The sequence below is a fragment of the Natrix helvetica genome, assembly GCF_964273705.1.
Source record: "Natrix helvetica genome assembly, chromosome: 5".
NCBI classification, from domain to species: domain Eukaryota; kingdom Metazoa; phylum Chordata; class Lepidosauria; order Squamata; family Natricidae; genus Natrix; species Natrix helvetica.
In genome coordinates this window covers 93,364,298-93,391,176 of record NC_138551.1, presented here as the reverse complement: position 1 = coordinate 93,391,176, position 26,879 = coordinate 93,364,298, and the positions used below count along the sequence as shown (strand labels likewise).

At 47.0% G+C, this 26,879-nt stretch overlaps 1 protein-coding gene across 2 annotated transcripts in view; it reads right to left on the bottom strand.

The window, feature by feature from the left end:
• Nucleotides 1-25,257, bottom strand: part of LOC309392915 (L-threonine ammonia-lyase-like) — a 50,390-nt gene extending 25,133 nt beyond the window's left edge. The window contains exons 1-5 of one of the 2 annotated variants that reach the window (XM_081954509.1): nt 25,030-25,257; nt 21,492-21,518; nt 17,446-17,782; nt 13,369-13,485; nt 12,366-12,607 (exon numbers count right to left, since the gene is read on the bottom strand). In XM_081954509.1, coding sequence (XP_081810635.1) covers nt 12,366-12,607; nt 13,369-13,485; nt 17,446-17,782; nt 21,492-21,518; nt 25,030-25,130 — 824 coding nt within the window. In that variant the 5' untranslated portion in view covers nt 25,131-25,257. Of the gene's footprint in view, nt 1-12,365; nt 12,608-13,368; nt 13,486-17,445; nt 17,783-21,491; nt 21,519-24,830 lie in introns of both variants that reach the window. The other variant, XM_081954508.1, reaches the window with a different exon arrangement.
• Nucleotides 25,258-26,879: the final 1,622 nt, after the last annotated feature.

Below are 26,879 nucleotides of genomic sequence, written 5' to 3'. Positions count from 1 at the left end.
CCTTCAATCAGTTTTGGGTTTCTTGTATTCAGGTTGTCTGTCCATCATCTTCTTTTTCTCTCTTTTTCACTTTTCTTATCAGTTACTTTACTACAGTGGAAGAATATTCACTACCTCTGATCTGGTCATCATAACAACCAAGAAATCCTTTCCTTTCTTTTCTTTTTTGTATCAGAATGTCAGTTATCTGACATTCAGGTTAATACACACACACACACACACACACACACACACACACACACACACAGAGCTGGGTGAAAAAGTCCTGCACGGTTTATGACATTTTTGGGATAGGCATTGATTTTATGATATTTTATGATAAGTTCTATGCAAATATTGTTATATTTAAAAAAATACTGGTGGTTTTCAAGTGAAAAGCATAAGCTTTTTGCAATTTGGTGCTGTTTGGATGGGGATTGTGAATTTTCTTGCATGCTTACAACACATGCTTACAATGACTATGAAAACAGATTAATTGATGCATACCCAGTGGCATATGTGTGGCAATTACTAAGGCCAACGCTAGTGTTTTGTTAACATTGTTATTGTTTGTGGCCCTGAAAAGGACCGTTTAGGTAACCAAACTTGGTTATTAAAATGAAATTGGCCAGCCCACATTGCTTATCACCAGGCGGCATCACTTCGGCATAGACTGTATAAGCCTTTGCACATGATCTTTGGTGACAATGTGGTGCCAGGCTGCAATAATGGATTCATTCAGCTCCTGCTTGGTCTTCGGATGCTTCTTGCTTATTTTGTAACCAATCCTGGCCCACAAGTTCTCAATTGGGTTCAAATCTGGGCTCTGAGCTGGCCAATCCAGGAGTCGAATACCATGCTTCTTCATCCACTGCTGGGCACACTTGGCTCGATGACAAGGAGCATTGTCATCCTGGAAGTAAAAGTCCTTCCTACATGTTGCTGAGCTGAAGGAAGCATGGTCTTTTCCAGGACTTCAACATACTGCTTCGAATTCATGATTCCCTGCACGATTTATATCCGACCAATACCAGAAGCAGCGATACAGCCCCAGTTCATCACATGCAATGGATGCTTCACCGATAGACTCAGGCAGTACGGCCTAAATTCTTCAGCTGGAAATCTTCTGACATACTTATTGCACTGATTCCAAGTCAAGTAGAAATTGTTCTCGTCACTGAAGATGACCTTGGCCCACTGTTCGTTGGGCCACTTGGCATACTTCTTGGCCCACGCAAGTCGACGAGAGCGGTGAGCGTCTGTGAGCAAAGGTTTACTTTGAGCCCTGCAGCCTTTGAGCCCTCTGGCAAGCAGTTTGCGATGCACTATGCTTGTGCACACTTTTACATCACATGTTTCACCCCAAATTCTTGTAATCTGAGGTGAGGCGAGCTTCCTGTCAGCCATCGAAATGTGTTGCAGAGACTGATCTTGTCGTTTTGTCAACTTTCTTGGTATTCCAGAGCAGACTCTGTCATCAACTGAACCAGTTATTTGGTATTTTTCAACCATTCTGCTCACTGTGGTGCGATGGCATTTCACTCTCTTGGCTATTTCTGTACAGGAATAACCCTCTTCATGAAGCACAGTGATGCGAGGCTACTGCTCAGTACTGGTGAAAGCAAAGGCCTTCGTCCTTGCCTGCAGCCAGAGCTAAATTAAATTTCTTGATGCTTGTCATGCCTATTTATAGTCAGAGAGTATGACAACATTGATTGGCTCATAGATTTAGCCTCTGTGCATTTTGATTGGTCAGCCAAAGCTCACTGCTGATTGGCTACTTTCGAATCTAACATTCTCGAAAATTCAAGTTGTGTTTGTTTTAGCACATAAACTCATTCAAAACCTTAAAAAGACTTTGGTTATATTAATAAAACTTATGCATCTCAATCTGACTACAGAAATTTTCATCCAAGTACTAATTTTGTGTGGTTTCTATGAGTGAAAATTTGATTAAACATGTAAATACAGTTTAAAACTGAAAGCGTGCAGGACTTTTTCAGACAGCTGTATGTATGTATGCATATATATATGTATATGTATATGTATATGTATATGTATATGTATATGTATATGTATATGTATATGTATATGTATATGTATATGTATATGCATATGCATATGCATATGCATATGCATATGTATATGTATGTATGTTTTTGTAGATTTTCACGGGTGTAGGTATGCTGGTCTTGTTGTATTCGGTCTTTTCCCGTGTAAGATTGAGATTGTCTTGGCAATGTTTCAGCGAGGTCTCACTCGCCATCTTCAAAACCCAGCTGGAAGATGGTGAATGGGACCTCGCCAAAACGTTGCCAAGACAATCTCAATCTTACACGGGAAAAGACCTGAATACAACAAGACATATACATACATACATACATACATACATACAAACATACATACATACATACATACATACATATATACATACACATACACACACACACATACACACATATGTATACACACACACATATTCAGTACTGTGAAAAAGTTTTTGTCAATTGTCAAAATGCAAAGTGAGCGAACAAAAGAAAAATCAAAATCAAATCAATATTTGGTGTGACCACCCTTTGCCTTCAAATCAGCATCAATTCTCATAGGTACACTTGCACAAAGTCAGGGATTTTGCAGGATTATAGTCCAGGTGTATGATCAACCAATTATATCAAACAGGTGCCAATGATCATCAATGTCACACATAGGTTGAAACCCAGTCATGAACTGAAACAGAAACACCTGTGTAGGAGGCTTAAAACTGGGTGAGGAACAAAGATTTCAAAGCAGACTTTCTTTCAACTGCATGAAACCATGGCTCACCTTTGGGCAGGGGGAAAGAGGAGTGGGCTTTCTGCCCACATAAAAGATGTGTTACATTTCTACACGTCACTCTTCACCCGCAAAGAGGAAAAACCAACATTTAGCAACAGGTTTAATGTTTTCACCTCCCAACCTCACACGGTTTAAGGCTCCAGTTGGGATTGTGTGCTGCTGTACACAAGCCCCTTTGTTTGAAGGTATAAAAAGGAGGAAATTGTTTGTTTTCGTGACACTGTGAATGGAAAAAGCAACACAACCCATCAGCAGCTCTTAAACTGTTGAGATAATTTGGAATGAGAGAGTTTTTCTGATGTTCATTGTACCCTATGTGCACCAATAATTGCCTGGATCTTGGCTTGGTTAGATTGATTTGATGGAACAAATGAAACAAAGGCTGTTCTATACAAGATTCCCCTCAATTCATCATCTTTCAGTTCAGGGATGGGGAACAAGGGCCCTTTTATGACTTTTGGACTTCAATTCCCAGAATTCCTAAGCCAGACAGGAATTCTGGGAGTTGAAGTCCACAAGTTATAAAAGGGCCTTCAAAAGTTTCCCCACCTCACCCTCAGTTCAATACACTAAAGCAGGAGAAATTTGGTTTTAGAAATAGTCCGTTACATGTTCCAGCTCTGATCCCCTTAGCCTGACTTTAAGCTTTCTTCCTATTATTTATTCATAATCTCTTAACTTTAAAAAGGAAACCAGTTTAAGATTGAAGTCTTCAGAGATGGAGGTTAAAGTTTCAGATTTTGGCTCCACAGAGTGGAAAGAATTACGGAGCTGAGCTTGATGTGCAAAATTGGCTAAACTTATTTCCTCTGAATTGCTGGCCACCGTTTATGCCAAGCTACTTTTAACCCTCTTTCTGGAATGAAAACAAAATGTTAGAAAATAGCACTTTTTTCTCTTGCTTGCACCTTGGATAGCAGCAAAAGGGAGGGGGAGAAAGGGAGGGAGGAGGGAGGAAAAAAGAAAGACGATGGAAGAGCAAAAGCAGTTGCAAAAGAAGACACTACTCTCTGCTATGCCAATGCCATGCTTAAGGTTTGTGTTGGCCTTATGCCCATAGAAGCAATTGGCCAACATTAGAAAAGCAAACAAACTCTTTTTTGAAAGAGGGGAAAATGTTAAACGTTGGATACATCTGCATGAAATTTGCAAGTTCACTTCATCTTTTAACTTTTAACTTCATCACTATGTTTTTCTGTGATGCTCCTGAAATTGGTAGGGTGTGGAACCTCTGATGCAGAATTGTCTTAGCCTAATCAAATGAAGCAATTCAAATGAGTTTCAACGCATTGCTAAAATGATTGACACACTTGTAAGGGAAGGATAAGGGTACCTTTCAACTTACTGTATGCCCACCATTGAGCCTCGAATCTCCGACTTAGATGGATCCAAAGTTTAACATTTTCCCCTCTTTCAAAAAATGATTTGGCTTGCTTTTCTAATGTTGGCCAATTGCTTCTATAGGCACAAGGCCAACACAAACCTAAAGCATAGCATTGACGTAGCAGAGAGTAGGGTCTTCTTTTGCAACTGCTTTTCTTCTTTCATCTCCTTTCTTTTTTCCTCTCTCCTCCCTCTCTCCCTCTCCTTCTCCCTCCCTCCATCCCCCCCTCTCTCTGTGTGCTTGTATGATTTAGTCTAGGATCCAAATTTTAAGATGACATACAGTATATAGAATCTATATTTTAGGGTGTCTGTCTTTGTCTCTCTCTCTCTCTCTCTTTCTCTCTATCTTTATCTTTCTGTTTATGTGTGTGTGTGTGTGTGTGTGTGTGTGTGTGTATAGCTCTATCAGCTCCCTCTCTCTCTCTCTCTCTCTCTCTCTCTCTCTCTCTCTCTCTCTCTCTCTCTCTCTGTTCTTTTTTTCCTTAGAAGGAAAAAAACTCCATTAATCTGAACGGCACATAACTGACATTCTGATACAAAAAAGAAAAGAAAAGAAAGGATTTCTTGGTTGTTATGATGGCCAGATCAGAGGTAGTGAATATTCTTCCACTGTAGTAAAGTAACTGATAAGAAAGGTGAAAAAGAGAGAAAAAGAAGATAATGGACAGGCAACTTGAATACAAGAACCCCAAAACTGATTGAAGGCAAAAGCTCAGATTCAGGTTGAATTTGGAGCAATCTCAGATTAAAGGTGAGGAAAGAAAAATAGGAATTTGACTCACAAAGGTTTGTGGCACCAGTTTGGGGGAAATACAGGTAGTCCTTGACTTACAACAGTTCATTTAGCGACCGCTCAAAGTTACAGCAGCACTAAAAAAATGAGTTATGACCATTTGTCACACTTACGACCATTGCAGCATCCCCATAGTCACGTGATCAAAATTCAGTCGCTTGGCAACTGACTCGTACTTACGATGGTTGCAGTGTCCTGGGGTTGCGTGATCCCGCTTTACAATCTTCTCTGCACCAGATTCTCTGCACAGCCGTGTTGCTAAATTAAGAACTGCGGTGATTCATTTTACAACTGCGGCAAAAAAAATGGTAACATGGGGCAAAACTCACTTAAGAGACGTCTCCTTTAGTGTTGGAATACATTGTCGGAATGTATTTTGTACAGCAACTTTACATAGGGCAAAAAGACATAGAGCCTTGATGGCAAACCTATGGCACGCATGCCAGAGGTGGCATGCAGCACCCTCTCTGATGGCATGTGAGCTGTCGCCCCATTTCAGCTCTGACATGTATGCATGCGTGCCTCCCACTGGCCAGCTGGCATTCGGTTCTCTGCTACACATGCGTGGGAGGTGGTGTGCACAGGGGGCTTTGCGCATGCATGTGGGGGGCCAGGGTGCATGCGAGGGGCGTGCATGCAACTGCAGAGCACATGCGGCATATTAAATGTCGGCAGGAACTCAGGCGTAGGCAGGGCCGAGGGGGCGCGGTCGACGATGGGCTTGCGACGGGGCTAGGCGGAACACTCATTGGGTAGGATTGGCCTGATTTAGGGAAGGCCAAAAGTGCGGTCAGACCCGGTGGGACCCCCCCATTGGGGTGGGCGTTCCCTGCTGCGGACGGCCGGGAGGCGGCGTCCCAAGGAACAATATTCGGGGAAAACTGAGGTTCGCCTAATGGCCATGGTGGAAGGGCACCAAAAGGCAACGGTGGTAGGGCACCGTGAGACAACTCTGCTGCTGATGGGGCAGGTGGAGTGATGTCGGCGGTCGACTTCGCAGGGCTGTCGTTGGACCCGGACGACTGGCGGCGCCTCAGTTGATCCAGGTGACGCCGCCATTCGGTCCCATCAGGTAACTGGACCCTGTAGGAACAGGGACCGGTTATGAAGGTGATGGTGGCAGGCACCCACCTGGCATCCCCCGAGAACGCCTGCGCCCAAACCGAGTCCCCCACCAAGAAACTACAGGGAGGGGGGCCCAGGTTGCCAGGCTGTTCCTTGGAATAGAGCGGGTGCAGCCTATCCAAGGTGGTCCGCAGGCGCCGGCCCATCAGCAGCTCGGCTGGAGACCTTCCGGACAGGGGACAAGGAGTGGCATGCTGTACCAGTAGGTAAGCAGCCACCCTTGAAGGCCAGTCGCTTCCTTCCATCCTGCCCAACGCCTCCTTGGCAGAGCGGACGGCCCGTTCCGCCCTGCCATTGCTAGCGGGATGGTAAGGAGCGACCGGGGCATGGCGGATGCCCTGCGAGGCCAGGAAGACCTGGAACGTGGTGGAGGCGAACTGCGGGCCGTTGTCTGAGACAATGACGTCCGGCAATCCGTGGGTGGCGAAAAGCCTAGTCAAAGCTCTGACTGTAGCCTCTGCTGTGGTGGACCTCATGAGGATGAGCTCCACCCAGCGAGAGTAAGCGTCCACCACGACCAGGAACACCTGGCCCCGGAATGGGCCCGCGAAGTCCAAATGCAGGCGGGACCAAGGTCCCCGGGGCAGTTCCCATTCCCTGGGCGCGGCTGCCGGAGGCGCCGGCCGGGAATGCTGGCAGGGAGAGCAGCCGGCCACCCAGGAGGCGATCTCGTCGTCCATCCGGGGCCACCAGACATAGCTGCGAGCAAGGGCTTTCATTCGCACTATGCCTGGATGGCCCTCGTGGAGGCGAGCCAGCACCTGGTGGCGAAGGCTGGGTGGAATCACCACCCTGTCACCCCACAGGAGGCACCCACTGTGAAGTGACAGCTCCAGCTGCCGGGCCTTGAAAGGACGGAGGTCTTCGGACACCGGCCCTTCTGGCCAGCCCCGCAGGACCCACTGAATGACCTGGGACAGGGTGGGGTCTGCCCTGGACTGGGCGGCCACTTCCCCAGAGGAGAGTGGCAACGCCCCGTCGGCTATGGACAAAACCGACAGGCAGGGCACTGTCGGGGGGTCTGTCACTGGGAGCGGGCAGCGGCTGAGGGCGTCAGCATGCCCTATGTGCTTCCCAGGCCGATACTGAAGGGAGTAGCTGTAAGCAGCTAAGAATTCTGTCCACCGCGTCATGCGTGGGGACAGGATGGGGGGGGTTGGCTTGTCACCGGCCAGAAGCCCAAGGAGAGGCTTGTGGTCAGTGAACAAGGTAAAGTGCCGCCCATACACGTAGTCGTGGAACCTTTTGATCCCAGACACTGCAGCCAGAGCCTCCTTGTCAATCTGGCTGTAATTGCGTTCCGCAGAAGTCAGTGTCCGGGAATAAAAGGCAATGGGGGCCTCCGAGCCATTGGGTAGGAGATGGCTTAGGACCGCCCCAAACCCACGGGGGAGGCGTCACAGGCTAGAGTCAGAGGCAGTCTGTCACTATACTGAACTAGAACTGCCTCTGACGTCAGTAGCTCTTTGACAGCCGCGAACGCATGCGCCTCGCGGCTGCCCCAGCACCAGGCTGCCGATCGGTCGAGCAACCGATGCAGCGGCTCGGCTAGTGACGCCTTGTGAGGGAGAAAAGGCGCGTAAAAGTTTAGCAAGCCAAGGAACGCCTGCAGCTCCGTCTTGGAGGCAGGCGTGGGGGCGTTCCGAATGGCTGCTACTTTAGAAGGGGTGGGGTGAATTCCCTGGGCGTCAATAGTGAAGCCCAGGAAGTCCACCCTAGGCACAGCAAACGAGCATTTGCTGCGCTTCAATTTTAAACCCGCGCCCCTGAAACGATCGAGGACCTTCCGAAGTACCTCGATGAGGCCTGATCGGCTGCTCGCAGCGATCAGGACGTCATCGAAATACGGCACCACGCCTGGCAGCCCATGGAGCAGGCGCTCCATGAGGCTCTGGAAGATCCCCGGGGCAACGGACACGCCGAATTGTAAGCGGCGGCAACGGAAGGCTCCACGGTGGGTGACGATGGTTTGCGCGGCCGCCGCCTCGTCGTCCACCGGGAGCTGCTGGTAGGCCTGCGCCATATCCAGTTTCGCAAAGATGCAGCCCTGTCCTAAAGAGTGGAGCAGGTGCTGCACTACCGGAACTGGATAGGGGTTCGCCTGGAGAGCAAGGTTGATGGTCGCCTTAAAATCCGCGCAGAGGCGTATGGAGCCGTCCGCTTTGACAGGGATCACTAGTGGTGTCTCCCATCTAGAGTAGTCGACCGGCTCCAATACCCCCTGCGCGATGAGCTTATCCAGCTCAGCATCCACCTTGGCTCTCAAGGCGAAAGGCACCCTACGGGCCTTCAGCCTAATCGGGGCAACCTGGGGGTCGAGGTTTAGGGAGATGGGGGTGCCCTTGTATTGCCCAAGCTGTCCGTCGAAAACGTCAGCATATTGAGCCAGGACGTCAGCCACGTCAGGAGGCGTGGCCACTACCTGCCGAACCCCATGGACAGAGAGACCCAAGGCAGGGAACCAATCGAGGCCCAATAGGGCTGGCAAGGGTTTTTCAACAATTAGTAAGGGCAGGCATCCAGAAAAGTCCCCGTATTCCACCCGCACCAGGTAGCAACCCAGGGTATTAATTAAAGTCCCCTGGTAGTCCCGTAAGGCTGAGTCCGGGGAAGAGAGCTGCGATTTGGAGACGCCTGGGCAGAGGCGAGAGAACTCTGCCCAGGAGAGGAGAGACCGGGAAGAGCCCGAGTCTACTTCCATTGTGCAGGGAGAGCCCTCGATCAGGAGCGATGCTTTGATGCGTTCAGCACCTGCTGCGAGGGTGGCCGACTCTGCAGGGTTGGGTTGTCGCTCGGAGCCAACAGCGAAACACCCCTCTCGCTGTTTTCGCTGCTGTTGGCTCTGCCGTCCTGCTGGCTTTGCTACGCCGGCCGCTGGTGCTGGAGCGATGTCGTCTTGCTGGGACAGCGGCAGGGGAGCCCGGCAGACGTGGGCTAGATGGCCCTTCTTCAGGCAACGGCGGCAAACAGCAGACTTGAAGGGGCAAGCTGAGCGATCATGCTTGCCGCTGCAACCCAAACAGGCAACGGAACCTTCACGGGCTCGTGGAGGCGCTTGCAGCCTGGCTGGCTGGCTGATGCGGGCCACCATGCCGTCTTCCTCGTAGCTGTCAGGCAGCGGGACCAGCTCGTCCACTAGGCAGGTGCGACCAGCGGGGCTAGGTGGCGGCGGCATTTGGAACATTTCTGCCATCGATGCATCGGACAGCTCCGCGGCTCTGGCTTGCTCGATGGCTCCCTCAAAGGTGATGTCTGCCTGGGATAGCAGGCGGCGCCGGAGGCGCAAGTCCTTCACTCCGCACACGAACTGCTCAGTCAGTGCCGAGTCAATATTCGAAAACTCACACTGCATAGCAGATGTGCGGAGTGATTGGAGGAACTGGCTGATGGATTCCTCCTGTGTCTGGACACATCTCCGGAACGCGTAGCGCCTCGCAATCCACGAAGGTGTCGGGGCAAAGTGGTGCCGCAGTTTGCCGGTCAGGGTTGCCCAGTCGAGCGTGTGCACCGGTCGTGGAGCTGCCAGGGCTCGGGCAGCGCCAAACATTAATGGGCCGCAGCAGCTTAGGAAGAATCCACACTTTTCTTCCTCAGGAATGTTCCTCTTGCCATTAGCTATGAGGAAGCATTCGAAGCGCTCGAGGAACGCTTCCCACGATTCTCCGGCGCTCCCGAACGGCGCGAATGGAGGCAGGGATGCCATCACTTCGCCTCAGGGTGTCACGGAGAGGTAGCGAGAGGAGGAATTCAGCCTGGCTGGTTCGGCCGACAAGGAACGTGGTGGGTCAGCGGCGGCTGGATCCCACCTTCGTCGCCAGTATTAAATGTCGGCAGGAACTCAGGCGGAGGCGTGAGGAGAATTTAACTGCTTTATTAACAGGCACAACGTTAGCAGAATACAGGAGGACAAAAAAAAACCCAGGGCTGTTTCTGTCTGACCGCTTTTATATCGAGCTGTCAGACAGGACAGCCAATCCGAACACGGGAATTGCCCGCGCCAGCCAGGTCGCGTCTGATTGGATAAGACGCGACCTGGCTGTTGCCGGCAGAATACAAGAGAGTGCCTGACGTCATGCCAGGACTCTACACGGCACATTTGGGGGATCGCAATACAGTGGGGTTGCATGCACATGCACAGGAGGTGGGAGCACATGTCCTGGGGGTGGGGTGCATGCGTGGTGGTGAGGTGTGTGTAGCGGGGTCACGCTCACATGCATGAGGAGCCAGGGAACCAGGGGTGGGTTGCTCCCAGTTCGACCCGGTTCAACTGAATTGGTAGTGATAATCTGGCCTGAGTCGCAGAAACGGCAGCAACTCAGGCTGGCCACGCCCCGAACCTGTTACCTGGTCTCCCTTGGCATTGCTGGCATCTTGTTTATTACCTTTTAATGTTCTTTGTGCAGGCACACAACCATTTTCAGCCAACTGCGCATGCACAAGCAATGCAGAGCCAGCGTGAGCACACGAGCGAACAGGTACCAGTTTGTGTAGGAACCCACTCTTGCCCCTGAGTGTATGTATGCATGCACTGAGGGCACACATCTCCAATGGGGGGGGGAGGCGCCTGCATGGCGGGTTGCATATTGCATTTTAGGGGTTTGGGCGGGCAGGTGAGCTTTGGGCACTTGGTCCAGGAAAGGTTAGTCATCACTGACATAGAGCATACCACAAAGTGCACATGTTGTGGCCTATCAGCCACTGGCCCCTCTAGCAGCTGAATCAGATGAGGAGGAGAAATGGGAGTCAGGGCCAGCATCAAGGCAACCTGAGATCTCCAAGGGGGAAGATGGAATGGAGCTGGCAGAGAGAGAGAGACAGAGGGGAATCTGGGCTGCTTGTCAGCCCACAGATGGAGAGTCAACAGCCCCCAGGACTGGAGGTGGCTGATGTGGAAGAGGAGGAACAGCTGGGTCCAGTGCCTGATGTGCGGATACACAGAAGGCAGAGGAGAGGACAGCAGTGGAAAACTATGGGCCGGTCCTTGACACGGAAGAGCTACCCCTGCTACCAAAGCCCCACCCTAGCTCTGGGGATAAAAGGCAGGGGGCGGAGATGAATAGATGTGGCAGACAACTATTTGTCTCCCTGCTGGATGGACTTATCAGCCTGTATTGAGAGAGGAAACTTTTTGCCGGGCTCCTGGCGCTCCTAATAAAGGAATCATTGCTTCAACTACAGAGGGTTTGCCATGTTTGGGAAGCTGGGTCAGACAGCACACTTATAAACACTGCCATCTACTGGTTGGCTGTAGTTGTTGTATAAAACATAAAGAATAACATTTATAAAATAATGTTATATAAAATTCTGTATAGAAAGTGTCCTGCTTCCTGTCTGCAGTTAAGCAGAAAGGCCCATGCAGACTGTGCATTGTGCTCGTTCTGTAGGGCTATATGCAGAATTTCTTAACATTTAGCAACAGAAATGTTGGGTTCAATTGTGGTCGTACGTCAAGGACTACTGTAGCTTGTCTGGGATGTCTCTCAGGACAGTATTTTTTATTTTCCAATCTAGCCCACAAACAGCCTGCCATTCGTGATGGTCTCCTATACAAGTCCAGATCTGTTCTGAGCCATGTTTAGCTTCTGAGCCCAAAGTCAGCTAGATGCTACCATCTGCAGGTAAGAATGAAAACTGCTACTCGCGCTCTTGTGTTGTGCTCATTTCAAGGGTGGGTTTTGCGAACACCATCTACAGCAGGGGTGTGAAACTCAAGGCCCGTGGGCCAGCCCTGGCCCGTGAAGTACTTAGATCCGGCCGCTCTGGAAACAATGAAGGACAAGCTCGCAGTGCCTGTGCTAGCAAAAATGGAGCACAGGGAGGCTGCGTGCAGCCCGAACTCCATATTTGCTGGCAGAGGGCTGCAGGAAGCCATCATTGCTGAAAATGGAGCCTCGATGAGTTATGTTAATCTGGCCATGCCCACCCTGGCCACACATCCCCTGCTCCCCTCCCTCAGTGGTGGGTTCCTGCCAGTTCGGACCGGTTCGGCCACACTAGTAGTGGTTTGGCGGCCTGGATTGCTGGAATTGGCAGCGACCCAGGCGTACCATGCCCCCAAATGGGTTTTCTGGGTGGTGCCACAGGTGGTGCCATCTTGTTTTTATTGTACTGCATGCGTGGCACACCCCCAAGCAAACCGGCCGTAGCGGCTACTGGAAACCCGCCCCCCCTGAGGCCAAATACAACCCTTGTGCAGCCTTCAATGAAATCAAGTTTGACACCCTTGATCTACAAGATAACAACTTACTCTTCGAGGTACAAGTAGTTGTTTTCTTGGGCCAGTCTCCTGGCATGCAGGTGAGAATCTCTGGTAGTAGAACCATAGGAAATGACCATGGCCCCGTACTCGCGACACATCTTCACTCTGGTCGGCGGGGTGCAAGTGGACATGATGACAAAGACAGGAATGTGCAGCTCGGTGGCGTGATACGCGACAGCCATGGAGAAGTTGCAATCTGAGGCCACAATCACACCGTTTCTTTGCTGGTCCTGGAGAATGTGAACCCACAAAATTTAGGAGACCGGTTAGAAGCTGGATGTACCCTTTGCCAATCTAATGTGTTAAAAAAATTCTTTGGGATCAGCAAACTAAGGCAGCCCACAAGCATAGTTTAAAAGCTGTGGTGGCACAGTGAATGCAGAATTACAAGCTGGCTCTGCCCACTGTCAGGAGTTTGATCCTGACCGGCTCAAGGTTGACTCAGCTTTCCATCCTTCTGAGGTTGGTAAAATGAAGACCCAGATAGTTGGGGGCGATATGCTGACTCTGTAAACCACTTAGAGATGGTTGTAAAGCATTGGGAAGTGATATGTTAGCCTAAGTTTTATTGTTTTCTGGGTTTCAGGTCTTCCAAGGGGAATGGTGGCTTGGTAGCTTTCAGCTCCCTCTCATAGGAACCACTGGGATTTTGTTCCATGTATAACAGGTAAATGAATACAACGCTAATTGATATTTCATCCAGTGCAAAGGCTTGATAGAACATGCAAGGTGAAAAACACGAACCAGTGTCTAATTGTCAGTTGATTTAAGGAAATCCAGCTTCATATTCCAATTCAACCGCAACACTTATTATGGCCCTTTTTCTGGGAGAAAAATTACCCCCTTGGGAAATCTTGTAAAAAGATAATTAGGGAAGCTAGAGGGCTGTTATCTTTCAAGTTAGCTTAGCTCACTTCTCACGGTTCTTTCAAAATTTAACAAACCATTCATTCACTCTGGTGCTCGTGTTTCACTTTCCTGATTTTCCTACCTCTCTTAAAGACATCAAAAGATAAAGGACGCCTCGCTCCTTCGCAGTCCCTGTATACTGAAGAAGTTCTTTCTTTAGATATATTTCCATTCCGTATTGCTTTGAAAGCCTAGAATACTGAAAACAATGGGACATTATTGAGTAACTTGGTTTACTCTTGCAAACATACAGACGGCGCAGAGAGTCCTCGAGTTACAACAGTTCATTTCATGACCGTTCAAAGTTACAGCGGCACGGACAAAAGGGACTTATGACCGTTTTTCACACTTACGACCATTGCAGCATCGCGGTGGTCATATGAACAACATTCAGATGCTTGGCAATGGACTCACTTTTATGACGGTTGCAGTGTCCTGGGTGATGCGATCCCCTGTCGCGACCTTTTCTTGGCAAGCAAAGTCAGTGGGGAAGCCAGATTCACTTAACAACCGTGTTACTAACTTAACAACTGCAGTTAAAACAATGGTGACAAGAAAGGTCATAAATTGGAGCAAAACTCATTTAACAACGCTCTCGCGTAGGAACAGAAATGTAGGATTCAATTGTGGTCATAAGTCAAGGACTACCTGTACAGAACATATATGACACAGTAAAGCAAATTGCATGAAGGTGTGGTTACTTGTACAATTCATGGTTCTCTGGCATTAGCATGGATTTGTCTTGCTTTTAATGGAATACTGTGTGCATTATTTCTGAACTGAAGAAGCTTCTTGGGTGAAAAGCGAAACCTCTTCAAAAGAAAAACCAGAAAGTCCAGTTGCCTCTTGAAAAAAGCACCTTTGGGCAACCATGACCTGGATGACTGGGAATCTCCATAGTCATTATTTCGGAACTTATTATTTTGGAGCTTATTTCCCATTAAGCTTCTTTCTAATTTTATTTACCTTAATTGGTTGCCGGAAGCGGACAACAACTTTCAGATAAATATGAAAATGAAAGACGAGCCACGTTAATGTCTGCCTTGATCCGCAAAATTGAAGTCATTCCACTTAACTCTGCAAAATGCGAAATCTTTGAGGGCCATTATCTCATTCCCATGTGATTTGTCATTGAAATGTTCCCTTGACCGATCACCAGGTGGCAATTTTTATTGCACTGAGCAATCTCACCAATGCTAACAAAGCAAGCACAATTCACAAGAGGCTATAGATTAGCAAATAAATGAACAAAAAGCCATATACATACATACATACATACATACATACATACATACATACATACATGCATACATATATATATGCAGGTCTTGGCGTATTCGGGTCTTTTCCCATGTAAGATTGACAGTATCTTGGCGACGTTTCGACGAGGTCACACTCGTCATCTTCAAGCTTGTGCTTTTGGCTTCGTGCTTGTGCAAGCAAAGCGTGATCGGAGCTGCCGTCTTTCTATAAATATTGGTGAGGGTGTGTGGAGTGCTGGCTTTGTTGCTGTAAGCGGGTTGGTTGGCTGTGTTGTTACATCTTGATTAGTTGATGTATGCAGATCTGCCAAGACCTGCATGCATGCATATGTGTGTGTGTGTGTGTGTGTGTGTGTGTGTGTGTGTGTGTGTGTTCCACACAGCATAACTCTGGAACGCCTCAAGCAATTTCAACCAAAGTTGATACACAGATGACTTACTCTCTGGAAACAAATACTGTGGGGGTAAGACACCCCTAACACCCCTTTGGTGTGTGTGTTCTGTTAAGATACAGCCTGTTGTGCCTTAAAATGGCTTCTACTGTACTGCCTTAAAATGGCTTCTACTGTACAGCACAGTGGAGTTGCCATGGTAATGGATTCACAGTACTCCACAAGGAGGCTCCCTTTGGTAAGGGGGAAAATCCAACATTAGAAATTACGTTTGGTCTGGACATTTGTGAATGTCTAAAACAGGATTGGGATAAACAAATACCAGGGCAATACTGAGTTAACAGCTAGTGGGTGATTTAAAAATAGATCTGTCCATCTGCTGTGGATAGATGTTCTTTGGTAAGCGATTGATGTCATGTTGTTGGTAGAATTATTTCTTTGGATGATAAGGGGATGATTTTCTCTTATCTTGGTTTGGTTGCTTCCTGTGAGATTAGAATTGTTGATAGCTCTCTGATGGGAACGGTCATTAGGAAAGCTCAGCTCTTCAGTTGTGATTGTTGAAATGAGATTGGGTTTGGGTTATTACCGTATTTTTCAGAGTATAAGATGCACCTTAGTTTTGGGGGAGGAAAATAAGAAAAAAAAATCTGTCTCTTGCCTATGAGCATCCATCAGAATTCATCTGGCCAGTATCCTTAGCAAACAGCCTGGTCAGCTTCAGCATATTTGCCTGATTCAGCACAAGCAACTGATTGGCAGGTGGGTCGGCCTCCCAGAATACCCCCCCAACCAGCTGTTCCCAGATGTCATCTTTAGCAACAGGTTTGTTGGTTGTGAGCACATGTGCTGGCACTCACTTCACTCGCAAGTGTCTCCTTGGGACTCAAACGTACCATCAAAATTGCAGCTGAACTTGGCAGGGCACTCTGGTGAGTGCAGCAGGCATGGAGTGGAACCGGTCCGACAAGACAGCAGCACTTCCGAGCTGCCACTTTGGCCTCTGCACCTTGCATTTTAAGCATCCAAAAGCTCCGTTTCAGACCCGTTCAAGGCTGTGGGGATCACCAAAGTGTCCAGGGTTCCAAATAGCATCCAAAATTAAATCAGAGTCCAAGGCAAAGAATTGCTCAAAGTTCCAATTTATTAAGAGAACCATGCTGGCACATCTGGGAAAACCCGAATCTGAAAGCGTCCCAGTTTTCTCACCCAGTTGAAAGTTCAAGATCTTGCCCCCACGCCCACAAGTCCATCACATGGTCCAATCTTCCATTGCCTTGCTGGCAGTTCCACCCATCCAGTTCCGGTCAGGTACAGAAGTGCAAAGGCAAAGGATGACCTTGACTTTCTAGAAAGAAGTTTGTTATGGCTACATAGCATCTAACTCCTACAATCCCCCCTCCCATTTTCCCCCAATAGAAAATGCATAGTAGAATAATAGAAAGTGTGGCAGGCCAAAGATCCAAAAGAAAAGATGGCTGCAGGCTTGACACAAAGCACATCATCGCCGATCATCACCCAAAAACGTGATACTCAGAGGCCAAAACTGCAAGGCAGAGGGGGGTCTGTTGCAATCCCTGCCACCTGGAACAGGTCTAAAACACTATGCGCGGAGGCCAAAGGGTGTGGGCAGGGCTACATTTGGTGTATAAGACGCACCCAATTTTTCACCGTCTTTTAGCGGGGGAGTGCGTCTTATATGCCAAAAAATACAGGTAAGTTGATAAGGCAATGGCTCGTGTTTATCAAAGTGTTGGTTGATTTAACTGTGTGGTGGGGAAAATATATGCACTGAACTGATTACAATAATGTTGGGTCTAACTTTTGATAGCTCCCCAGGTAGCACGTAAGAATAGACATCACTACTTGTGATGGTGCCATGCTTCTAGGAATTGTTTTGCATTTCTCCATTTGGCCTGTTGTAAGATTTTTTTGTTATTTCTTAGATGAGTTTGAGATTACCTGCACGGCAGGAAAGGATTGGACTGAATGTTGTGTCTTTTGACAACTCCTGGCTCTAAAAATGTTCTGTCAATCCTCTGCCTGACTATCTATGGAGATTCTCCGGCATCCAGGTCATGAGTTGTTCCAAAGCTGCTTTTTCCAAGAGGCAACGGGACTTTCTGGTTTTTCTTTGAAGATGTTTCGTTCAGTGGTGGGATTCACTTACCTTCCCTACCGGTTCTCAAATGTGAGCGCACGCACATGTGCCACACTTGCGCGGTACTCACACATTATGTTGGGGCAGGTGGGCGGAGCCTCCCACAGCCGCCGCTACCGGTTCGCCTGAACCAGAGAGAAATTGTGGGTGCTCCATCACTGAAGGCTTTTAAGAAGAGGTTGGACAGCCATTTGTCTGGAACGGTATAGGCCAGGGTGTCCTGCTTGAGCAGGGGGTTGGACTAGAAGACCTCCAAGGTCCCTTTCAACTCTGTTATTCTGTAATTCGGATTTCTAAAAGGGTTCAGGACCTCATTGGCATTGAAAAACAAGCAAGAACAATACCGTGCAGGGGGTCTTGAGGACTCCATACTGGATCTTGAGTGCTGCGGCGCTGATCTCTTGAATTTTTTTGCAGGTAGTGTAAACCGGTTTGCTAATGGCCACCTCTGGAAAGGTGGCGGAATCGTTCAGTTTTTCCTCCTCTTGGCTAATTATCTTCATTTCCCACGTCTTCACTCCCCCATTTAATTCCTCTTCCTCCCCAAAATCTTTCAGCCTCTCCGGGTGGATGGACGACAGCCTTTGCTCAGCCCGGCTGTTTCTTCTTTGCCGATCCTTATGCAAATGTAATTCAGAGCTGGTAGATGCTGCTAGCTTTTTGGCTTTCCTTTCGCCGCTCCTAAGGAAAGAGGGAAGGAAATGGGTTATGGACCATTCACCGAGTTGAAAACCCAACCATGGGACTTAAGAGAACATTACCTGCTCAGGGCACAGATCAGTGATGGCTAACCTTTTCTGGACCGAGTACCCAAAGCGTGCACGCCCGACCCCCAAAATGCAATGCGTGCATCCCCCCCACATGTGCCCCACCCCCATGCATGCACCCCACACACACACACCTCACCCCACATGCATGTGCGCCCCCCCATCAGTGGTGGGATTCAAAAAAATTTACTACCCATTCTGTGGGGTGGCTTGATGGGTGTGGCATGGCTTGGTGGGCGTGGCAGGGGAAGGTTACTGCAAAATCCCCATTTCCTCCTTATCAGCTGGGACTCGGGAGGCAGAGAATAGATGGGGCAGGGCCAGCCAGAGGTGGTATTTACCAGTTCTCCGAACTACTCAAAATTTCTACTACTGGTTCTCCAGAACTGGTCAGAACCTGCTGAATACCACCTCTCCCCCACATGCACCCCTCACATGTGCATGCAATGCACCACGGACATGCACAGCAGGGACCCGACAACCAGCCGGCTAGTGGAGGTGCGTGGAGGTGCATGCATGTGCAGTGGAGCTAATCTGGGGCAGTGGCTCATGTCCCCACGGAGAGGGTGCTGTGCGCCACCTGTGCCACCTGTGCCATAGGTTCACCATCACAGGCCTAGATTCTCACTCATGTTCTTCACCCATTCATTCATCCCAATGCACACATATACATTGTGGAAGTGAATCAGTTTGTTGGTTGGAGGTTGTGAGTATTCTGTGAGAAAATGATAAAAGCTGTAAGTAAATGAATGAATTACATGCAGCAAGGTAAAAATGTTTGATGAGACCTCTGCCAAGAAGGTCATTTTAGATTAAATTTAACAGATTAACAGAGTTGGAAGGGACCTTGTAGGTCTTCTAGTCCAACCCTCCAACCAAGCAGGAGACTCTACACCATTTCTGGCAGATGGCAGTCCAGGCTCTTCTTGAAAGCTTCCAGTGATGAAGCTCCTACCACTACTGATTGTTGACCTAGTTTTCATTTTAGATGGTTGATCTAGTTCTCAAGTAGCAGATTCATGTCTTCAGTGCTTCAGGAGCTTCATGGTCTGAAGTTCTCCTTGAAGTTTATAGGCTCATTTTAGAGACCAGAAAGATTACAGCTAAGGTGAGGTTGTTAACTTTTTTTACTTTTTCTGCTCAGTTCCTTTGACCAGTGCTTGAAGTGGATGGGGGAAAAACTTGCAAAAAAGCAAAGTTTTGAGGACCGTATCTCTGCAATGGGAAGCTGTAATGGATCCTTTATGGTTAAGACCACTTCCATATGAAGACCTAGGGATGTTGTAATGTTGCAGTCACACAATCTTGCGTTGTCCTCATTGTTACTGAGGGTGGGGAACGTGCCATCCTGAAAAGCACTGGTCCCTTATATCTGAAGTGGGCTTCCTTACTTCACAGGTTTTAGAATTCCAGTGTGGTGGCATTGAGTGCAAGACCTCAAAAATCTTCCAGTGTGGAATTCTCAAATTCAGACTAAATCATTTGTATGATGTAGCGTCACCCACCTCTGGTAGTTATGTATCAGAGGTGGGTTCCTACCGGTTCGGCCGAATAGGACACGTAACCATACCGGTTCTATTTTTGGGGTACCGAACTGGTAGTAATGCCAGCAGGAACCCACACCTGGTATGTATTGTCTTCTCTACCTTACAGTCCACCCCCCCCCCCAAACAACACAATACTCCAAGAAGTTCTGTCAGGACCACACGTTAAGTTGATTTATTGCTTATGCCTACACATAAGAATCTAGTCAACTAACTCAGGGGTCCTCAAACTTTTTAAACAGGGGGCCAATTCACGGTCCCTCAGACTTGGAGGGCCAGACTGGCTGGCTGGGCATGGCTAGGTGGTCATGTGACCGGGTGGGCCTGGCCAATTTAGCAGTCCATTAAACAATGCACACAAATTAAACTTTAAATCGTTATGCTCCAGGGGGTGGAAAGCAGGTTAGTGAAGGGATACAGCTGCATTGGGTATGTGTGTGAAGGACTTCTGTGTGTGTGTGTGTGCCCCTCCCTCCCTCCCTCTCTCTCTGGAGGCTGGGGAAGCCAAAAACGGAGCCATTTTTGGCCTCCTGAGGCCTCCGCGTGACCTGTTTTGGGCCCCCTCAGGCTCTAGAATCACTTTGCCACCCAAAAATGGGCCCGTTTTTGGCCTCCTCAGTGGCTGGCAGTTGGCGGGTAAGTGGGGTGATGTGGGCGGGGCAGCCTCATGATCTGACATGGCCAGATTAATGGCTTCAGTGGGCTGTATCTGGACAGTGGGCTGTAGTTTGAGGACCCCTGAACTAACATTTCACTAGATAAATTGGAACTAGATGATAGTCAACAGAATTCAAGGGAGCTTGGGCTGAGACTGCTAGTAGGAACGTAATGACCGCAGGCTGATTCCTCTTTAGACTCCAAACCCAGGCTCTGCCTGTCATTTCTCCTCCAATGATATTGGACAACTCCATTCTTGGTGGCTACATGGCCATATAAGTTTTCTAACAAAAGGTCTAACCTCTTCCTGCCTCTTATCCGGGTCCAACCAGGTTCAGCCTTGATCATCCAGGTAGGATACAGACTGCCATATACCCTGCTCATATTTGTGTATTTATTGTCTCCCTTCTGCTGAATTGAATTCATATTTAATACTAGCTCATAACCCAGCGTTGCCTGGGTATTTATTTATAGGGGGAAAATGTCCAGACCAAATGTAATTTCTAATGTTGGATTTTCCCCCTTACCAGAGAGAGCCCCCTTGTGGAGTACTGTGAGGCTGTCACCATGGCAACTCCACTGCGCTGTACAGTAGAAGCCATTTTACAGCAGTACAGTAGAAACCATTTTAAGGCACAACAGGCTGTATCACAACAGAATACACATCCCGGGGGGTGTTAGGGGTGTCTTACCCCCACAGTGGCATTTTCCAGAGGGTACGTCATCTGTGTACCAACTTTGGATGAAATTGCTCAAGGCATTCCAGAGTTATGCTGCAACACACACACACACACACACACACACTTTATATATACAATATATACTGTGTGTGTGTGTGTGTGTGTGTATAAATATATAAATAAAATGAAAGATGGATTCAGAATCCTGTATTTTTCAACAAAGACTAATAGTGGAATCCTGTGTATTTTTAAAAAACATGTTCAACAGAGCTCATTGGCGAGCAATTGCAAAAGCACATTCCTACCCAATTTCCCCGAAAATAAGACCTCCCCGGATAATAAGGCCAACTGGGCTTTTGAGTGCATGCGCTAAAATAATCCCTCCCCCGAAAATAAGCCCTCCCCCAAAATATTGCAACACAGCAGCAGCCATGAGGTGACCACACTCGCCTCCTCATGCACCTCAATAATAATAAGACCTCCCCGAAAATAAGGCCAAGCGCTTATTTCGGGGATCAAAAGAAAATAAGACCCTGTCTTAATTTGGGGAAAACATGGTCGTTGTTTTTGACATGCATAGTTTTTAAATGTTATTATGGAACACTTTTTTAAAAAAAAATTAACCCCCAAACACACACATGCACACACACATACACACACACACACACACACACACCAATGCGTGTTTGCGTTCTAATTTTAGTGGGTTTAATAAGACAAGCAATGGGATTTAAAAACCTACTTTTTTGCAAATAACATCTTTCCAGAGCTAGGAACAAAAAGGGAGAAAAGCCGTTATATAAAAAGTTTTTATAAAAAAATAATCACCACCACCACAACAAAAGAATAATAAAACAAAACAAAGGGAGGAAAGCAAACAGTTTCATTTCACCAAACTGAATTCGGAGTCATTCATCTTCTCTTGCCATAAATCTAACAAAACCTAAAGATGTTTTTCACACCGATAAAGTAGAATAAAATATGGATTAAAATATAAGAATGAAGACGTGGCATAAAAGGGACATTTAGAAGCTTGCTTAAAGGGACAAGGAAATGTCATCAGCCTTCAACCACAACATGTTCCAGCAAATGTCCCTACGTCAAAAGTCCAAAACCACAAGGTTCAATTAAGGTTCGTTAATGGCACGTAGTCCATACCTGTAACAAAAGGAGAAGTAAGACCCCCATCTCCTTATAAGGCTTTTTCCTCAAGGTAACCAATAAGAAATGAGTTAAGTATTTCCGTGTTGTGCTGCTTTTGAGAATGTATAAAAACGCGTGCTTCGATAATGAAGGTTGTTCAGAATTTGCAATGTTAGCCATGGGCTAACGTTTCTGAACCTGGCTGCCAAATATACTCTTCCTGTACCCTGAGAAGTCTAAGCCTGTCATTTTCTGCAACATCACAACATTCTCGATGCATTACCACAACTGAGCTCGAAATTTCCTTGGCTAAGTGAAACATTAAGTGAATGTTGTTCCATTTTACAACCTTTCTCGCCTCAGTTGTTAAGGGAATGACTGCAAGTGATAAGCCAGATTCACTTAACAACCCTGTCGCAAAAGGGGATCACGCAACCCCGGGACGCTGCAACTGTCTTAAGTACATGCCAGTTACCAAGTCTCTGAATTTTGATCATGTGACCATGGGGATGCTGGGAAGGTCATAACTGTGAAAAACGGTCTGAAGTCACTTTTTGTAACTTTGACCGATCACTAACAAACAGTTGTAAGTCAAGGATTAACCTGTATTTGTTTATTCCTTTTAATAAACAGGAAATGTTTTTAAAAGCCAAGTACAATCCCTACACTAGTGTTGCCGAAACGTTTTGGCACCAAGTGCCAAAACAGGCACGCACATGTGCACAGGCCGGAAACTGGAAGAGCAGCCGCCCGGCCCACTCGCATACCGGGAAGATGATATTCCGGTTTCTGGCGTACGCATGTGCACCGGCTGCCTGGCCTTCTGGTTTCTGGCATGCACACACACACACAAAGAGCAGCTGGCCGGTGCACATGGACGCACCAGAAACTAGAAGATCATTTTCCCAGCATGCGCATGTGCACCGGCCAGCTGCTCTTCCGGTTTCCGGTGCTTCCATGTGTGTGAAAACCAGCTAGCCAGTGCACCGGAATCTGGAAGAGCAACAGGCTACAGCTTGTGTGCCTGGAGAGATGACTCAGCATGCCACTTCTGGCATGCGTGTCATAGATTTGCCACCACGACCGTACACAGTATCTAATATTAAATATTTAAGTAAAGCAGTGATTCCTCATAAGTGTTTGATTATCAGGTTTCTCCCCAAATCCTGATAATTTTCTGGATTGGACATGCAGGTCCTCCCTGCGCCAGGAACACTGTTGTGTTGCTGAAAGTCCTACACATTATCAAATTGTGTGCATCTATCAATAGCAATAGCTCTTAGACTTAAATACCGCTTCACAGTGCTTTTACAGCCTTCTCTAAGCGGTTTACAGAGTCAGTCTATTGCCCCCAAGAATCTGGGTCCTTATTTTACCCACCTCGGAAGGATGGAAGGCTGAGTCAACCTTGAGCCTGGTGAAATTTGAACTGCCAAATTGCAGGCAGCCGGCAGGCAGCAGAAGTAGTCTGCAGTACCGCACTCTAACCACTGCGCCACAGAGGCTCTATCCCTACCATAAATATACGCCAATTAGACAGGCAATATTGCATCTGTCATTATAATAGATGGATGACTGATTAATTGCCTTTGAGGGGGAAAATCATGCCATTATCTACCTTTTCTTTCTATAATCAAATAATGGTAAAAGCTTTTTTTTTAAGGCAGTAATTTGATAGTGAAGAAATCCTAGGGCAGTTAATACATTATTTCTTCATCTTATTGTACTACTTTAGCTAATGCTTTCCAAAGCTTCTCCTTCTTTAAGCAAAATGTACTTTCTTTACTGGTTCAGCCTATTTTATTGCTTTCAGTCTTGACATTTGAAAAATATTTCTCTCTCTTAACAGATGAAATTAGGTCCTAATTATTCCTATTTTGCATGAACTGTTATGGGATGTAATGTTTGCTGGTATTTAAAAATCATTTTCTTAATTACTGACTCTGATTGTAGTTACGTTTTAAAAAGGGGTGTTGTTTTATAATGTTATCAGAACTGTTGCTTTGCTGGATGCTAAAGTCATAATGAAGGTATAAATGCATTCTATAATGTGAGGAAGGATTAGGATTACCGTAGCCAGTCTGTAAATTGTCAGCAAGCTCCCCTTGCTAAGTATAACTTATTTATGATTTCTACTATAGAATTATTAACATCAAATGAGAACTTTAGAGCCATCATACAATTAGCTTTGAAATCAGTCTATGATCAGCTGTCCAAATAAGCTACATTTTATGAGGTTCATACAGAACACGAAGGAATTCAGATAAAACATAGAGCCCATAAAATAGCTTCTGGGTTTCAGTTCTTTAGAAGTAAGAAGTTAAAAGATTTTTTAAAAACCCATAGAAAATAAGAGGAAAATGAAAAAAATCTACAGCATTAAACAAACAACAAATCTAATCACTGGGAAAGTGATTAGATCTAAGAATGTCTTTGGGAATAACGAATGAAAAAGAGAGAGAGAAAGAGAGAAAGAGAACGGAGAAAAAGCAAGTAAGAAAAGAGAGAGAGAGAAAGAAATAAAAGGGATAGAGAGAAAGGAAGAAAGAAAAAGAGAGAGAGAGAAGGAAAGGAAGGAAGAAAGGAAGGAGAGAAACTGAAAGTAAGAAAAGCAATAGAGAAAAAGAAAGGATAGAGAAATAGAAAGAAAAGGAATAGAGAGAAAGGAAGGAAAGAAAAAAGAAAGAAAGAAGAGTTGAAAGGAAGGAAGGAAGAAAAGAAAAAAAGAAGAGTAGGAAGTGAAGGAAAGAAAAGAAAGAAAGAAAGAGTTGGAAGGAAGGAAGAAAAGAAAGAAAAGAAGAGTTGGAAGGAAGGAAGGAAGGGAGAGAGGGAGGGAGGAAGGAAGGAGATTTTATCCATTCTTTGCAATATTCATGCTTTCTACAATTTTGCAGAAATGAGAGGAGGAAGGGAGAGATCATTGGATTGTCATGATTACCTATAAACCACAGCAATGAAAAAAACGAAGAAGCGAACTAGCATTCCAACTAGGGCACTATAAGGAGGCAGGTGGGGTCCACGGGAGGTCAGAGCCACGGATCTGGCTGCAGGTACAAACGTGGGACTGTCCATAATTTTTTAAAGGAGGAAAAAGCAACACTCTAAAAGTTCTACATCACAGGGCAACATAGTCCAACCTTTGCCAGAACGGGTCATATTCTTTTTCTTCTTCGCTGTCTTCCCGGGATAATCCATTTTTTAAACCTGTGGAGTAGAAGAACTGCGCGGCAAAATTCATCGCCACCTCTCGGTTTTATCCCCAAAACGACAAGATTCCCTAGCGACGGATAAAAAACGATAACAACGACAACTCCTTTGATCTTCAGATGGGCTGCGAAGGCCCTCAGGCTGCTTGGTTTACCGTCCAGCTGTCCTCCGATTTGACGGGGGGGGGGGACGAATAAAGCGACTTTGAAGCAAGATTGACGGCTGCTATATAAAGAGATTATTTCAACCTGTCCCTGTCAATTTCAGTCAGGGCCTGAGAGTGATGCTTAGCTCAGCCTGGGCTGATGGTATGCAGCTTTAGATATTCTCAGCCTTCTCTAGGCTCATGATGGCAAACCTATGGCACGCAGAGTCCTCTCTGTGGGCACGCGTGCCATCGCCAGCTGCTCTTCTGGTTTCTGGTGTGCACATGCATGACTGCCAAGACCAGCTGGTTTTCGCGGGCGCTGGAGTGCCAGAAAACGGCCAAAAAAATGCCCCAAAACAGCCCGGTTTTTAAGATCGATTTTCAGGCCATTTTGGGGGCCATTTTCAGGCCATCTTCTGGGCTGTTTTGGGGGCAATTTCTGGGCCTTTTTTTTTTGAGCCATTTTCTGGGGTGTTTTTGGGGACGTTTTCAGGCCGTTTTTGGGGCCATTTTCAGGCCATCTGCTGGGCTGATTTTGGGCCAATTTCTGGGCCATTTTGGGGGCATTTTCTGGGCTGTGTTTTGGGCCATTTTAGGCTGTTATGGGGCTGTTTGGGGGGCATTTTCTGGGCTGTTTGCGGGGCATTTTCAGGCCATCTTCCAGACTGGTTTTTGGCCATTTTCAGGCCATTTTTCTGCTGAAAATCAGCCTGAAAATGCCCCCAGAGCACCTGAAAATGCCCCCAAACCACCCTGAACAAGCCCCCCAAAAGTCCAAAACACAGGCATGAGCACGCTAGCCAGCTGGCATTCAGGTTTCCAGCACTCCGCCCCTGCACATGCATGCATGTGCATTTTGGCACTCAGTGCCAAAAAGGTTCTCCATCATTGCCCTAGGGCCTAGGCCATTTGATGGCTCTCCAATCTCTTCTTAAAAACCTCCAGCGATGGAGCACCCGCAACCTCTGGAGGCCAGGAGTTCCACTGGTGAACTGTTTGAACGAAAATCATTCTAAAGTCGCCAGGCGTCTGGAATTGGATCTTTTTAGAGATAGCACACAGCTCTTTGGCCAAATGGAAAATGCCAGACTTGAATAGAGGAGATACGGTAAACCCTGAAGGTGGCCAAGAAGAGAAACTCCATCGACACGCCAACCAACACAAACGTGAGCACCAAAGAGCATGCCATCCTTTGGCTCCAGAGCTAGAGTGTTTCTTTGCCCCCATCCTGAGAAGGATGGAGGATTTGACCGTATGCCAAGTGCAAATAGTGCTTGGGGGGAGGGGGTGAGCAAACATATGGCTGGAAAAAATGTGCAGCACATGGTTGAAAAAAAAGAAAAGAAGGAATTTTGAAAGGAAGGAAACCATGTTCAAGGTAATGTGGCCTGAAGGTGTTTCTGTCTGAAAGCAGCTTCAATTTTGGAAAGGAATCAATGCACGCAAAGGTTTTGAAGACTTGAATTTCTGTCGACGTTTCGGATAAGTAGCCTGTAATTAGGACTGCTGTATAGAGTGTGTAAATAACCAGATTACTACTAAATGACAGCAGATTTTCTCTCCCTCCCTCCCCCCTCTCTCTCCCTCCTTTCTCTCTTTCTCTCCCTCCATCCCTCTTTCTTTCTTTCTCCC